General features: G+C 35.0%; 1 protein-coding gene across 1 annotated transcript; it reads right to left on the reverse strand.

Annotated features, from left to right (window-relative positions):
* Positions 1-880: 880 nt before the first annotated feature.
* On the reverse strand, positions 881-2,486 carry LOC149200742 (uncharacterized). Its single transcript, XM_089402788.1, has one exon. It carries the CDS (start codon positions 2,267-2,269, stop codon positions 1,103-1,105), a length of 1,167 nt encoding a protein of 388 aa, XP_089258914.1. The 5' UTR covers positions 2,270-2,486; the 3' UTR covers positions 881-1,102.
* Between the last annotated feature and the right edge of the window lie 15,628 nt (positions 2,487-18,114).

Genomic DNA, 18,114 nt, shown 5'->3' on the forward strand with positions numbered 1-18,114 from the left:
TGATTATTCTTAAATTTGCTCTTCAAAAATCTGCTGAGTTTTCTAGGATTGTACTCTGCTATTTCTATTTTAACCTACAAAAGAAAGCTTAGTTCTTCCCCTCTGTTCACTTTCTTACTGAAGAGGCGGTGCTATCTCATTGAATTTTTTGTCTTTCTCCTTACACTGCTCTGAAGCCAAACTACTCAAATCATTCTCTAGTCTATTTCTTGGTCTCTAACACCCTTTTGAGTTCTTGCTTGGAAGTTTAGGTTGTACATGGCCTAGTGATGGGCATCCTGTGAAACAATTTTTGGATTCAGATGTGGATCTCAGAGGTGCAAGCAGTTCCTTAGTAACCCTGTATTTCATGCTACCTTGGGTTGGGTTGTTGGTTCCCTATGCATATCTCTTTCAATTATATCTGCATTATCAGGAATGAGGAATGGGGAATGGTCAGGCAATGGAGGTGGAAAGAGCAGAGGGGTGGGAGGGCAAGACCAGGGAAATAACCAAAATCAAAATCAGAAGAGGGCGGAAGAAAAGAGAGGTGAAATGGCCACCAAGAACTAGAGCGAACAAGAGAGAGGGTCGGTTAAAGTAGAAAGAATAATAAATGGTGTCAAGGAATCAGACAAGTCAAGGAGAAAAATGCTCGAGACTGTAAAGAATATATAGAAGGCCAAAGATGGAACCTACCGAAGAGCAAGTTGGATGAAGCTGAGCAGAGCCACGTTCTTCCCACAGCGCGCCTTGAATACGAGTATGCAGGCTTACCTTGTGTAGAATGAAGTCGCTTTGCTGTTTGAGATCCAACCTCGTTGAGTAGCCTGTTGATGTTGTTAACGCTCGAAAATTTATAGGGTTTCCTGGGAAGGAAATATGGTGCAAAGACACACTCTGCCATGCAGCTGGTGTGTCAGAGTTTGTCAATAAATAAGATACACTCCGCGAGTAAATCTGCTCTTCAATATTGCAAACACATTTTTTGGACTCTTCTCGAGCTAAGGAAGCCATAGAAAGTATAAATTGGAACATTCTCACTCAATGTGAAACTCCTTTACCAGGAGTTCTCCAGCCAAAGGAAAATTACATTAAAATTAAAAATAGTGCATAAGAAAAGTCATATTGAAGCTTCCGACGAACTATGGCAACTTTCATCAATCTTTTCCACTGAGAAAAACTCACTCCATGTCTCCTTGCCAATGACTAACTCTCCAGCTTTCCCTCTGCGGTAAATATCCTGGAGAACTGAGGAGAATTCGGCATTTGGATGAACATATTCCAAGAAACGTTTTTCTGTCAACGCAAGAATAACCGGAAAACGCCTTTCTTTTTTCGACACTTGCAATTGCTTGAACTTCATTGCCTCCAGCACCATATACCGAGGAATCAGCCTTCTCTCTAAGCTGTTTGCAAACAGAGTTGGGTACTTCACAATATCAGCCAATTGAAGCCTCGCAGTATTCACCAAAAAGTCCACATTACGCTTCAGTTTTTCCTCCGAAAGCGTTAGAATCATTGGCCTCTGTCTTGCTATAAACAAAATTTGTTGTTCAGAAAAACCTAGGCTGCCCAAATGCTGCCGTTTTCGATCTAGTTTCACTTTCGCTAACCCGAAACATGTAAGCAGAGCAAATCTAAACATCTTTGATCCCTTTTTTAACCCTAAATCCTCGGCCTGTTTAAACGTCTCCATAACTCTTTCCTCTGAAGCCGTGAGCAAGTGAGGAATGCATGCCAAAATATCTGACAAAGCTTCCCCCTCGACCCCCAATATCTGCAAAAGTGAAATCGAAGACCTAAGCTTCTGTTCACTGAAATTAAATATTCGTGCATTAGTAGATATGAGTTTGGAGAGATGCTCTTCCTTCATGAAAGTCCTTAGGAGGTTGAGCTTAGACTGTATGTTTCTTTCAGCTCTGTAAAACAAAACGTTAGGGTTGTAAAGGACCACACTTCGAATCTGGGCAGCGCTGGTCAAGCCACAGCCATTTAACAACTCCATAACTTTTTCCATATTCTGACTTGATTTTGCACGAAGCAATTCATTTCTATGTCTAAAGGCTTTAGCAATTTCTTCCGTTGTCAAACCGCATTTATCGATGAGAAATTGAGTGGCAACACCCCTGTCGTCTGGGGTTTTAGATGGCGTTGTTATTTGAGTGCATATATTAGCAAATCTAAAGTGGGCTCCTGCAGTGAATGCAGGAAAGCGTAGGAAATACATGGCCAGTGAAAATGGCGCATCATTCTTTGCAAATCGTTTGCATATATTCTGAATAGACATGGTCTCCGTGCAATGAAAGGCAGAGAAAACTCAATGGCAGAGAGAGAATTAACAGTTACCTGCAGAACGCCAGAGGACTCGATCCTGGGTTCCTTAGGTGTATAAAACTCAGAGACCGATGGAAGGATGCATAAAACCGAGGAGCTGCTTTGCCGAAATGTACAATACCCAACAAATTGATAGGGTTTCGTGACAGAAAATTTACCCCTTTAGTGACATTAACAAGTATGAAAAATAGAAAAATAGAATAGATTCACTTGGTTTTATAATATTGCAACGCTTGCATCGTAAGGATGCAAGGTCTGTTGTAACCTTTGTGCGGTTACTCCGTACCTATATCTCTAGGTAAAATTTTTAATTATTTATAATAAAGTGATATGGGGTTTAACGGTAAGTTTTGTTGGGTGAAACCTCACGTATATATATCTCTAGGTAAAATTTTTAATTATTTATAATAAAGTGATATGGGGTTTAACGGTAAGTTTTGTTGAGTGAAACCCAGGGAATGAGGGTTCAAATCTTATTGAATATATATATAGAAGAGTAGGCGACCCCATAGTGGACGTCTCGCCTTTTGTTGAGGCATAAGTTTCCTGCGTGATCCTCGGTCTGTTCAGGATAAGGCATAAGTTTCCTGCTTGATCCTGGGTCTGTTCAGGCGACCCCATAGTGGACGTCTCGCCTCTTGTTGAGGCATAAGTTTCCTGCTTGATCCTGGGTCTGTTCAGGATAAGGCATAAGTTTCCCGCTTGATCCTGGGTCTGTTCAGGTGACCCCATAGTGGACGTCTCGCCTCTTGTTGAGGCATAAGTTTCCTGCTTGATCCTGGGTCTGTTCAGGTGACCCCATAGTGGACGTCTCGCCTCTTGTTGAGGCATAAGTTTCCTGCTTGATCCTGCGTCTGTTCAGGATAAGGCATAAGTTTCCTGCTTGATCCTGGGTCTGTTCAGGATAACTCTCACCAGTTATCGATTATCCTAGATTTAAAAAAAAAACAAAACAAAACAAAAATTTAATTATTTATCATGTTAACAATATAAATATAAATATAAAGTTAATTTTTAAGTTGCATAATTAAAATTATAATTATAATGTAAAACGATTTTTAAAAATTATTGATATAAAATAATAATCTAAAATAGTTTTTAAAATTGTAAAAGGAAAATCACAATATAGATGAAAAATGATAAATTTTAGTGATTAGTAAGTGGTTCTAAATGGTTTTATATTAAAATCGTAGAAAGGGATCAAATATTTTGAGATGCTAAATTTTTTAAGAGTGAAAAGAGATTTGATTCTTAGTTAACATGGATGTAGGTTGGTTTAATTTCCCCCTTTAAAGAGGCTATATTCCACTTGAATACCATGGGTCAATACCATAAGTTCAAAAACCAGGTTGGATCTACCAAGAGTTAAGATGGATCTAGGTTGATTTAGTTTCCCCATTTACATAAGTTATATTCCACATGAATACCATGAGCCAATATCATAGGTTCTCATAAACTTGAAGCTCAAAAACTAGTAGTAATTGACCAAGTCAAGTTTACCTTAACTACACAACAAAAATTAATAAAATAATAATGATAAAGTAAAAGTTTTATTGTTATTAATTTAGTTTGAAATTATTTGTATTTTAACTGAAGGTTATTTTTATTTTATTGTGACTGAGTCAAAATATTTACAATGCATTACATTACATTACAACATCTCCTATCATATCGGGCTAGGGAGTACCTCTAGGTGCAAGACACTTGATTGTCTTAAAAGTGTAATGACTAATATAGCAAGGGTATTATCAAAAGATCTTCTTATTGTTCATGGTATCGAGTAGTTTTTTAACTCATCACTTAAACATTGTGCTTACAATTTTTCAATGTATGGGATATTTTCTAAAGGAAACATTCCACTTCTTGTCGATACGTCTTTGTTGCATAAATGGGAGTGTTTCAACTATATCAATGATTTCCCTTTCCACTTTGCCTAATCAGTGCTCCCAATTAGTGCCACTACAACCCAATTAGTGCCACTACAAGAAATAAGGTCGACCATTATGGCCATCCAATTTATGATAAAAACAAATTAAAATGAAAAATGAAACAATTATCTCCTTCTAGCCATACCTCTAATAAACCAAGAAATCAAAATGTCAAATAGATCTATTCTAGCTTGATTTATGTTGATTTTACAATAATTTGGTGCATTGTGAAGGTCAATATCTCAAAATATTTTGAACACATTTAGATATGAATGTGTCTACAACATATTGTTAAATCATGTCAACTAACCATGAGAAAAAGGATTCTCTATGGCATCTTCGTCATTTTCAATGATTTCAACCATGAGAAAAAGGATTCTCTATGGCATCTTCGTCATTTTCAATGATTTCTTAATGAGTTTTAGATATAATAAGTCACACAATCATCTTAAACTATTTCCAAAAATGTGGAAATTACTTAGGTGGAACATCAGTGGATGATTTTACCCTCAAAGTATCATACAATATATTTCTCAATTTTGTTGTGGTAGTGTGAACATTTTGAGATCACAAACAAAGTTTTCGCAAACTACTCTTTTAAGTCACCATTGTTGAACTTGCATATGCTCATGCCAACCCTTGTAATTAGTTTGGGAAAAATATTTACATGTACAAAACTTAACACAACTCGAAGTTTGGCTTCTTATTCAGGGCACCCACCAATAACATCCAAATATTCCATACTTTGCTATCCAAATATTCCATACTTTGCTACACATACTCATGAAATTGCAATTTGGAAGCAATTGGGAGAATAACAAGGGTTTCTTCGATCCTTGAGAAACGCAAGTGTTTTTGTGCCATAAAAGAGTACATGAGATGAATACATTTACTATAATTATTGCCACAGTAAGAACTTTGTAACCTTGATCTCAAGAGGCTTCTTAAGATAATACTAGTGATTATAGAGCATACTTTCATAAAATTCAAATTTGCTCATGTCACATCCAAATTGATCCAGCATAATTTTATGTCAACATTATTCCTATTTCTTAATTGCAATAGAGGTTTTGTCATTTCACCTTGAAAATATATGCAACAAGGTTTATAACCACATTAAGATTTTACAGAAGATCATTTCATAATAAAATATTTTGTTACAAACTTCTACCTTTTTATGAACTCCAACCCTTTTAAACATGTTTGCACCTCCTCTATGAGGCTTGTAAGTTGTTGCTTATAATGAACACAACAATTTGGTCAATATCTTCTTGTAAGTTGTTGCTTGTAATGAATACAACAACTTGGTCAATATCCTCCCCATCTTGCACCAAAACCAAACCGAGAGATAAAGTTTGTGAAGCATTTTGATGATATAAGTCTAAGTCAATGTTTGATAAAGTATTCATATGGTTACATTGTCAACTACCTTGAGGTAAATGGAGAGATATTTACAACAAATTACATCCTTGAGAGATATCAAAAAAAAAATCAATATATTATTGTCATTTTCTATTTTCATTTGTTGTTTCAAGTTGACAACCTCTTGATGAAAAAATTAATTAGATTCAAGTTTGATAAAAAATTATAGTTTGACCCAACGTTGGAAAGTCCCTCACATGACTAGAAACACGCCAAAGATAGACCTATGCAAAGGTATAGCCGATAAGAAAGTCAAGTACAACTATAGATATTGATTACATATTTTCATTTTGAATCTACAACAAATTCATGAAGATTATGTGGGGTTGTGGATATTGTCACTACTAGAATACTAAGAAGTTGGCATTTACACACTAACATTTTGAAAAGATATGCATATGCATATATTATCATGTGTGTGTAACACCTTCCTCCTACATTTATCCAAGTTAATCAGTTTGTTAAGGTAAACATGTGACGGGAGGCTATTATGATCTAATTCAACTTCTCATGTACAGTTAACGAAGTGAAACCGACAAAACACAACCAATTGACTTTCGGGGCCTCCCCCAAATATCCATTTCAATTTTTTAGATCTTTGGGGCCTCCCCCCAAGATCTGGATCAGTGGTATCAGATTCAGGGTACAGCTCCATGGGAATGAGGGTTTGATGCATATTTAAATTTAAAAGTTTTGCAGCAATATGCAACAAACTTCATGCACATGCTATGACTTCCACATAGCACTTTTTTAGGCAAAGTGGGAAGATTTTTTTTATTTTTTTTTGGCAGGGATTTTTTGGGTTGCGAGTTTGCAGATCTGATCTGAAACTTTTGGTGCAAAATTTACAAAAACAAATAGCAGGTTTGAATTCCTTGCAAAACAATCAGTTGAATCGAAGTCCGGATGAGGGAAATATTATTGATTTAAAATTAATTGTGTTGCAGAAATTTTTCTAACGGCAATTCGTAGACGGTGGCTCTACTATCATTTTTTGTGCATAATTTTAGAAAAATGATTGCAGATCTGCGACCTTTTGAAAAATCACTCAATTTCAAAAAAAAAAATTTGATCGAATCGAAATTCGGATGAGGGACATATCACTGGTTTAAAATCAGCGATTTTTTTAAACTTTTGTGACAACGGGACAGTTGTAGTGCAAATCTGAGTTTCCAAAGTATCTAGATAGGGATTTCAATCACATGGGAAGATGCAAAATGGTCATTCTATTTCCAAAAATAAGTTATAATAAAGATTCTGAATTATAATGACCAAGTTATCCCATTTTAAATTAGTTTTTATATCTGGAGCAGCATTAGGAACGGGTTCCCTTTGGAGACGTGTCCTTCCACCCCGCTTTAGTAGGCACCTGCTTCACATTCATCGGTTTCAACATAGCAGCATTCGTCTTGGGTTCTCTGGAGACATGCCCTCCCACCCCAGGTTATGTAAGCACCTGCTACTTCATCAACAGTGAACATCATGTTTATGGGTCAACCGCATTAAATTATTGTCATCGAAGTCCATGTGTTACGCTGCACATTGTTAGTATTACAGTTGGTCACAAGCATTACATAGTATCTCTATCATCGGATCTTCGTTTTTCATAGTTATGGGTCATCCACAAACTTACACTTCATCTAAGTCCATTTGCTAGACCGAACATTATTAGTATCACAATTGGTCACAAGCATTACAAGCTATCTCAATCCTCAAATCTCGGTTCATCACTGTTATGGATTAGCCACACAAAACCCTTCTCTGCAATGGCACTTCATATTCAACATAGGTTTCTCAGGAAGGAACTTCATGTAATGGGGACCATTGCTTCTTAAGGAGGGAGAAATGATCTGAATGAAAATTAGCATTCATCCATGATATTCATCGACTTATGGATTTATCCACTCATGGAATATACCCATGGTATTGTAAGTGACATTCACCAATGATATTCATCGACTCAAAGTATTTATCCACCCATGGAATTTACCCATGGTATTGTAGGTGGCATAAACTCATGCTATTCATTCACCCATGGTATTGTAAGTAAGATCCACCCATGGTATTCAATCACCCATGGAATTTACTTGATAGTATTATAACTAAAAAAATGACTATAAGTAACAAGTCGCATTTTGCAAAAGAACATATTGTCCACCACAATGTAGTTTTTACAATTATTCTCTATTTTAATAAAATTATTTCTTGTTGGTTTTGTTTAATGTGTGTTCTTATATTTTCTTCTGGCATTTCAATTTTTTAGATCTTGGGGGCCTCCAACATCGTTACTGATCAAATGGAAACTATTACCTCAAAACGGGTACTCTGGCCCAAAAACCCCCAAAAAACATAAAAACAACCCAAAAATGAAAATTGTGTATGCCAAAATGATGTTTTTATTTTGGTAAATTTTCAACAATTTTGTCAAATGGAAGTAAAACCATTTTTTTTTCAAAATGGATGAAAAAACACCCTTAAAAAAAGTGTTGATTTTGGAACAACAAAAAAAAATCGAGTTACAATTTTGACATTTTTAAGCAATGGAATTAAAGATAAAATATCTGGACTTTGAAAAACTGTAAAATTCCAACAATTCTCGGACAGGATGTTAAAAATAAAATATCATATCTCAAATCCTGATAATTCCAACAATTTCCATCCATGTTGTTAAAGATAAAATATATTGACTCTAAAAAACCCTGAAATTGTAATTGTTTTTAACCATAGCATTAAAGATAAAATATCATGACTTAGAAAAACATTAAAATCTCGACAATTTTTCACCCATGCAATTGAAAGCAAAGATTATGACTACAAAAAAAATTCAAGTTTTCAAAATATTTCAAGCATGACATTATGGAAAAAATTTATAACAAAAAACTTTAAAGACAAACACCTAAGAGTAATTTATTCTTTAAATGTTAAATATATAGTGATTTTAAAATCTTAGTCTAAGACAACTTGATACATTACAACATAAATTTAAAAATCAACCATCAAATTCACACACGGTGTAGGTGAACTCGACCCGTTGTAATGAAAACTTAAAGACCAACCATGAAATGGATACGTTGTGGGGGCAGACTTGATTCATTATAGTGAAAAATTAAAATCAACTACCAAATTACACACAAATCGGATTGCTAGATGAACATCGACACGGATCCTGTAAAAAAAAATATAAAAATAAATAAAAATGAAAAATACAAAAGAAAATAAATTCAAATATTAAAAAAAAACAATAAACACACGCACACAAAATAATACTAAAGAAAACAAAATTTAAATATTGGAAAAAATAATAAAAACAATAAAAAAACACACAAAAAATAATACAAGAGAAAAAAAATCAAATATTGTAAAAAAAAACACAAAAAAAAATACAAAAAGCACCAAAAATTCAAATATAGAAGAAAAAATTAAAAACAATTTTAAAAACATAAAAAACTTTAAAAAATAATAACAAGAAATAAAACATGACAAAAAATCAAATAAAAAAAGACAAAAAAAACTATACAAATTATTGAATTAAGGCTTCGGTGATCCATAACAAGTTTATGAGAAATGTTTTTGATGATAATCACATCAAAATTCATTTGTCGACGGGTTTCAAACTAACAAGTGTGGTTCATTGTCAATGAACCACACTTGCTAGTTTGAAACCCATCGACAAATGAATTTTGATGTGATTATCGCCGAAAACATTTCTCATAAAAAATAAAAATAAAAATAAAAAATAAATAAAAAAAAAACTTATAAATATTAAAAATTAAAAAATTAGACAAAATATTAAAAATATCATTAAAAAAAACAAAACAAAAATATACATAATTTAAAAAATAATAATAATAATAAAAATAAAAAAATAAAAAAATTGAATTCATTCATAGGAAAGAAACAAAATGGAAATTAATAGAGTAGTTGTTGTCACAATTCAATCCGTCGTTATTGGTATCCTGAGAAAAGAATTGGAGATGCAGCTGGGTGAGAAAAGAATTGGAGGTGCCGCTGGGCCTTTGATGCATGGATATCTTCCCTGATAAACTCTCCCATGAATTTGAATCTTCTTTTGAGATCCATAATTACATAAACAACCAACCTATACATCATAATAGTAATGCTCTTTGCATCAACCAAGAAATACATTAAAAATTTTCCACTCATGACAACTATATTGGGTATGTACAAGGAAGAAGAAACACAATTATAATAAATCAGATCTCTTTATCACTCACATACAACACACCAACACCATCAAGTTATTTTGAGGCCTCTGAAGCCCAAAAGAGACACACTTTCATTTTTAGAATGTTGCACACCAGGGAGATTTTTAAACCTTTTCAAGCCTTCAATTCTAGACTGGTAACATCAGATGAGATGCCAATTTCAGCATTGAAGAAGAAATTTCAAGCCATATGACGAGATAACTTTCTATTGATCTTGTGATTAGTGGCTTATCAAAATCACTACCTTCATCCAACCTGCACACACATTATAGTGTCAATTACTTATAGATATAGAGAAAGTTGTCATAGGTAGCTCGATTGTCCAACCTTTGAGTGTTAATCTTCGACCTCTGCCATGTCAAAATATGTTATGTATCCACACTAAACTAAATGAAACAATAGTTGCTTTCATTTTCTTCTGATAAAATCATTCTCATTCATCAAACTTGCACACACATTACATTCACAGTTATAGATACAGAGGAAGTTGTCATAGGTAGCTCTATTGTTCAACCTTTGAGTGTTAATCTTCGACCTCTATTGTGTCAAAATATGTTATGCATCCACATTGGTACTAAATGCAATGGAGATGATGTGTAGGTATAACTGATTTTCAATGGTACTTAGCTTTTTCATCCTCGTCATGTGGAAGAGTGTCCTTTTATATGTCACTCATTTGTAAATAGAGCTCTTTGTAACCACAAATATTCACATATTCCAAAAGTTTTTTTCATGGTCAATCTCTTCTTGGTGCCAAAAGAACTTAGCAAAGCTATATTAGTCTCTGTGTGAAGGTTCTCTTATATTTGAGATGCCAAATACCGCTACGATGGTGCACCAAATGATTGTTTTTAGATTGAGAAAATTGGGATAATGACATTCAGAAATTGCGTACATAGAGGGAAGCCTACCTAAAGAAGCCAAGATTGTTCTGCATTCCATGGTGTTGAATTGGGCGGACGTCGTGGATGCAAAGCATATGGATATCATGCCTCTCAAGAGAACCATGACAAACAAGTTTTTTTTAATGTAACTGGAAGACAAGGAAGGTGAAAAAATCTCAGGAAGGGCCATAATTACATGAACAACCAACCTATACATCATAATAGTAATGCTCTTTACATTTTTAACTATCAATATCCGAAAAGACCTAGTGGAAAGCATAAAATAACACATCTTTGTTGGAAGCCTTAGTTCCGTAGAACTGAATTCATTCATAGGAAATAAACAAAATGGAAATTAATAGAGTAGTTGTTGTCACAATTCAATCTGTCGTTATTGGTATCCTAAGAAAATAATTGGAGGTGCAGTTGGGCCTTTGATGCATGGATATCTTCCCTGAGAAACTCTCCCATGAATTCGAATCTTCTTTTGAGATCCATAATTACATAAACAACCAACTTATACATCATAATAGTAATGCTCTTTGCATCAACCAAGAAATACATTAACAATTTTCCACTCGTGACAACTATATTGGGTATGTAAAAGGAGAAACACAATTATAATAAATCAGATCTATTTATCACTCACACACAACACACCAACACCATCAACTTAGTTTGAGGCCTTTGAAGCCCAAAAGAAACACACATTCATTTTTAGAGGGTTGTACACTTGAAAGATTTTTAAACATTTTCAAGCCTTATTTTCTAGACTGGTAACAACAAATGAAATGCCAATTTCAGCATTGAAGAAGCAATTTCAAGCCATATGATGAGATAGCTTTCTATTGATCTTGTGATCACATAAAGTTAGTTTGAGGCCTCTGAAGTCCAAAAGAGACACACTTCCATTTTTAGAAGGTTGTACACCTGAAATATTTTCTGAAATATTTTTAAACATTTTCAAGCCTTCAATTCTATACTGGTAACATCAAATGAGATGCCAATTTCAACATTGAAGAAGAAATTTCAAGCCATATGATGAGATAGCTTTCTATTAATCTTGTGATTGGTGACTCATCAAAATCACTCACCTTCATCCAACCTGCACACACATTACAGTCTGAATTACTTATAGATACAATGCAAGATGTCATAGGTAGCTTGACTGTCCAACCTTTGAGTGTTAATTTTTGACCTCTACCATCTCAAAATATGTTATGTGTCCACACTAAACTAAATGAAACAATAGTTGCTTTCATTTTCTTATGATAAAATCATTCTTCTTATGATAAAATCATTCTCATTCATCAAACAAGCACACATTACATTCACAATTATAGATACAAAAAAAGTTGTCATAGGTAGCTCCACTGTTCAACCTTTGAGTGTTAATGTTCGCCCTCTGATGTGTCAAAACATGTTATGCATCCACACTTGTACTAAAGGAAATGGAGGTTATGTGTAGGCATAAATGTTTTTCAATGGTACTTACATTTTCCATCCCTGTCATGTGGAAGAGTATCCTTTTATCTATCAGTCATTTTTAAATAGAGCTCTTTATAACCACAAATATTCCCGTATTCCAAATCCATATGTCATTTTCATGGTCAATATCTTCTTAGTGCCAAAAGAACTTAGCAAAGTTATATCAGTCTATCTGACATGGTTCTCTTCTGCCTAAGACACCAAATACAGGTGCAACAGTGCACTAAACCATGGTTTTAGATTGAGAAAATTGGGATAATGATGTTCAGAACTTGCGTACACAGAGGGAAACCAACCTAAAGAAGCCAAGATTGTTCTGCACTCCTTGTTGTGACTTTAATACCAGGATATGTAATATTGATTATTGGGAAGAGTGTTCAACTTCCATAGGACATTTGGAAATCTATAATTATGGAAGTGCAAAAGATAAATCACGTTATCACTATATAATTTTAATTTGAAATAGAACTCACATATATTATTTTCATATCAACACGCAAGTTCAGATTTGTAGAATATTTTGAAGTGAATAAATCATAAGCTACTTTGTTGCAGCAACATGGATCCTTTTTCTCTTTGGGATAAGTCTTTTTAATCTCTTTATTCAATCAACTGCTTGAAATTGTTGCATCATGATAGGTGAGTAAGCCATTTTCAATGAGCACACAGTGCTATTATGGGAATACAGTGCATAGTTCAATAATTACGTCGATATTAATAGAAATTCTTAATTAATCATATATTCTATTTTTCCATACAATAAGCTGAAATTCTTGAGTTGGCTATCCCTTTTTAAGTAGGGAATCGATATACCCCAAGAAAGGGATGAGGCATGTTTGGGGCACTACCTAGTCCTTAGCTCTTTTCCATAACATAAAGACAACAACCACTCCCCAAAATCCAATCCCCATTCCCATGCCCAATGCTATCAATGATATATTTTCATCTATGTGACTTAACCATCCCACTCTTACTAGCATTATCACCTTCCCTTGTATTGCATTTTCATTACATGAATCTTAAGGACAACTCCATAAGCACCTATTGTTTTGAAATGAAGTTACATTGAAAATAGGGAATTGTGTCCTAATTGGGATTTTCCCACAGAGGATATTTGATGAAACACCTGCAACACTCAACTCATGCAATTTAGAAAGCTCCTCAGGAAGGTCCAGTGAAATTATTATGGGTCGAATCCAACTACTCCAAAGTATATATTTGATTGGAAGTTGTAGGTATTCTCCCTTCCAATTGATTCCAAGATAAATTCAAGAACCGCGGATGGCTCATACTACTTATGCTTGTGGGGATTTTCCCAGTAAAATTATTGTGAGACAAATCAAATATAATGTTTGTAGCAAAAATATATGACAACATATACTCATATGACCTAGATGTTGTGACTGTCAAGCCATTATTGCTCATCAATTTCCCTTACAAAATTCCATTGTTTCCAAAATAAGGATATTTAGTGTGTGCAACCACTTTGAGACAACCTTGTGTCAAGAAAATACATGGTAGTATGTAATCTTTTCACATTAATTTGACGTCTTTTTTGTAAATTAACAATTTGTTTATGTAAGTTGTTTAGTACATTGAAAATCTATCCAATTTGTCAATTTGCAAGCAATACTTAAAAGTAGTTCTTTCTTAAGTATCTTTGTTATATTTGGGTGGATTATGGTATTGATAAACTTTGAAGCCAAAGACACATTTTATTTTTGCAAATATTGGCATCACAAGGTATACATGTTCCACAAGTTTTTGGAATGTAAAACTTCACCATTGCACCTTTCAAACTATATCTATTTGCTTCAACCAACAATCTTCACCAATGCCACTCTTCCATATGCTACCACTTTACAGCGTTCCCTCTACAACATCAGGTGCAATTGCTAATATAAAAAAATTAATATGCGATTTAAACATATATACATTTAATAAAAAACATGTAGCAAGATTATTAACCATGGAGATTCACCCCACTTTAGCATGGAAATTCTTAATGTCGTGAACTAATACCATAGCTTACTAATTGTTGGGACAAGGTTCTCTAGAGTCAATTTTGTAATAGTTTTTGTTATTTTTGTAAAGTCTTCGCATTTTGAGGAGCGGAGCGCGAAGGTCGTTAGAAGTCAAAGGGGCTTTAGTAAGGTCAAAGCCCCTTAGTGTGTTAGGAGTTAAGTTGTTTTGTGAACCGCCTATGGTTCGAAAACCATGGTATTGTAAAGAAAGATGCTATAAAATGGAGTCATAGAGAGTCATAGGAGATAATCAGTGAATGAAATATATATGTATGGGCAAGTGATCTAAGTCATAAGAATATGTTTTATATACTTAGGCGAAGGAGAATGCTCATGTAGCTATGTGCACGAAGACCTTGGTAAGTTTGCATCTGAGTGCGTGGGCCCTTTCAGCGGTGTGCGTAGGGAAGAAAGAGTCTGTAATAGAAGATCTAAAGCTAATAAAGACTATTTTGGAGCAATATCTCTGTATCTGTGCCTTTATGTTTACTTCTGCATTTTCTTTGTATTTGCTCTATTTTCTGCATTTATCGTAAGAAACACTTAATAGATGTGCAAAAGTGGTAGATCTGTTAGTTTACTTAATGTTATGAATGTTTAAAGAAACTAGCGCAGAGTTAGAATATGTTTTCTGTAAGTTACTATAATTTCCACATTTCAAGGGTTAGGGTCGCGAAGGTCGGAATAAAGACCTAAAAGTAACAGAAACTCATCACATGGACCTTTGGGTGCAGAAACCTGGCTCTATCATCCACCAATATTGCCTCAGGTGAGACTACAGCCTGCGCTACGTGGGTTGTTACCGAATGGTCCGGTAGTGTAGGGTTTTTTCTAGTTGGCGCAGCTAACTCTAAACCTGGGTCCAGACCCCCTCAAGCCAACAAATGGTTATGTTGCCAAGACCAAGATTTGTCTGAGGAATATGTGATGTCGTTCCCAACTAAATAGGGGATTGAGAATTGGATAGATTGGAAGCTGCACAAATTTGCAGCCAAGGAAAACAAGAATTCGCGCTTGTTGAAAGAAGATTGGTTGAATAAATCCCTATATATAGACGAACACGAAATTTTCTTTTGCTCTTTTCTGTGTGAATTACACCAATGGTTGTCTAAATTGACGAATAGTCAAGGTACATGGAAGTTGGATAACCCTATTGTGTGGATTCTATAGTTGGTAAGGCGCTTTGAAGCTTTAGAAAACAAAATCGTGAGGGTTATCAATTACTAGATCGATAGCATTTTGGGCAGTTTCATCACTGAGTTCGCGATCGTTACATCTATCAGTTATAGCAAAACTGAACATCAGTTTTTCAAAGGACCAAGAGGTAAGTATTTGATGTCCCTAAAAACTTGGATTAAAATGCTATTGTGCAAGAAAAGGGTTATGCCATTGAATTAATGTTTAGAAGAGATTTGACGGGAACTACGTGAAGTGGAAAGACATTCAGAAGAAATTTAAATTCAGGTGCTAAGTACAATGCTCTATTGGGAGCATCTGATAGTAATGAAGAAGAAAGTATTCTAAAAACACCTCAAGGTGCACCACAGATAGTAAATCAGGGACAGGAATACCACATCCATCCACTCCACCTCACACACTCACACCTACACCTCCACCTCCACCTCCACTATTAAATATGATGAACACTATGAAGATGCATGTATTTAAGGGTTTGGAGACAAAAGATCCTGAACAGTTTTGGTTTGTAGCAAATGATGTGTGGAAGTCACAACAGATTATAGATGATGACCTGAAGAAAGCGCAACTAGTCACATCATTGCAGGATTGAGCGTTGAGATGGTATATTAAGTATTATTATACTCATCCCAATGCGACGTTGAAGGAAACAAAGGAAGCGCTCAATAATGAATTCAAAAAGCCTAAGTTGCAAGCCGAGTTAGTAACAAAGGTTAAAGAGATCCAGCAGAAGGTAAATGAGTCTATGTGGGACTTTGATCAGAGATTGAAATATCTGCTCCAGCAAGCTAACATGCGGATCACGAATGACCAACACAAGGACTGGTATATTGTGTCGTTACTATCTCATTTGAGATTGCCACTGTCACAACAGAAGATTGGAACGCAGTCTAAGGCATTAGAGATTGCCATGACATTGGAAGCCTCACCTATTCAGGATAAGAATTTGGGAGTGCAGTAGATTCAATCACAGTTGACTAGCCTGCATATGGAGTTGAAGAGCCTCAAGAAGGGAAAAGAAGTCCAAAATGAGGTCTAAACGGAAGTATGGTGTTTGAAATGTAATGGCCATGGTCATGATAAGGATCATTGAATAGTGTATCACAATTACCTAGTTGGGGGAGGTCTTGTTCCCCTAAAGCCTGAGAATATCACTGGGCAAGTACTGTGTAGTATCGTGGTGCGTTATTTGTTAGATTACAGGAAAACACACGACAGACAATTGTCATTTGCTACAGAAGTTTGTGTAGACTCCCTAGTAGTTGTTCTGTAATTTCTGTAAGTCTGTGGGTCATGACGAGCGCAATTGCCGAAGTTATGAATTGATGATGGACAAAACACCAACATATAGAGTACAGATGGAGGCTTGTCCTCAGGATCAAGGTGCAACTACAGTGCACAGATGATTTCAGGGTCGAGGAAGGGGACAAGGAGGAGAGGCTGGAAGAAGTCGTGACCAGATCATTTGTTATAATTGGGGAGAACTAGGTCATTTTGCGCGAGATTGTCAGAAACCAACCATAGGGGAATTTTGAGGTCTAAAATAGGCCTCCTAAGGAAATTATAAAATAATAGTGGAAATAATAAAATAAGATGAGATTACATCATCATTTTTAGAGGGAATAAACAAACAAACAAACAAAAAAATTCAACTCGTATTTTCAACTTATCTCCCTATGGATTTACTCAAATTTCAAGCGGAAACACTCATTGGATGCAAAATTTGATTCCTCAACCAAGGAGTACCCATGTTGCATATTTTCGATGAATCCTGCTACATGAGAAGTGAGAAATACATTAAAAAACATAATTACAATAACGTTTTTCATGTATTTTTCATTTTTCATATAGTAGGGTCCATCGAAAGTATGCAACATGGGTGCTTCTTGGATGATGAACTAAATTTTACATCCAACGAGTACTCCCACTCGAAATTTGAGTAAAACCTTAGGGAGATAAGTTGAAAATGTAGTTTTATTATTTTTTAATCTTTTTACTTTTTTACTCCAAAAATGGTGAATCATCCCCCATAGTTTGACATCACCATCTTGAATCCTATTGGATCTTATAAAGTTTATTTTTGTTGTACATTTTTCTTAGGAAACCCATTTTAGACCTCAAAAATCCCCTAATGACACCCCTCATATCAATATTGTGACAATTTGATCATATCATAGAAGATTGTCCCGTGCTCATCACAAAGATGCAAGAAAACAAGATTCGGACTCAATAGCGTACCTAGAGCATCAAGATGATGAGGTTAGAACCGGACGAAGAGGATCCTAGTGTTAATATCGTCACGCAAATTGGCATAGCTATCGCGGAGGATAAGGGAAAGCAACCAGAGGAAAATGTATGGGTTCGCAAGGCTGCTGACAAGGAGGTTGGATTCAATGTAAAAGTAAAGGAAACGTTTATGGAAATAAAAAGGAGCTTCGCGAATGCAAAAGCTTCTACATCAAGGACTCAAGGTACATGCACGGGGAAGCCTGAAGAAGTCAGTACTACGCAGGAGACAGACCCCTCGTTATTAACATCATTTTTACAAACCTACATGAAGCTCCTAAGGGATAAGAAGGTAGTAGAAGGACTGCAAGAATTGATAGATAACTGCACTGGAAAGAATAAG

Source organism: Pinus tabuliformis, chromosome 2_1 (assembly GCF_031772625.1).
Source record: "Pinus tabuliformis cultivar Carrire ecotype Pingquan chromosome 2_1, CPIR1, whole genome shotgun sequence".
Lineage (NCBI taxonomy): Eukaryota > Viridiplantae > Streptophyta > Pinopsida > Pinales > Pinaceae > Pinus > Pinus tabuliformis.

Bases quoted from the DNA above. Each gene is read 5' to 3' on its own strand.
- LOC149200742 (XM_089402788.1), bottom strand. From the start codon at position 2,269: ATGTCTATTCAGAATATATGCAAACGATTTGCAAAGAATGATGCGCCA.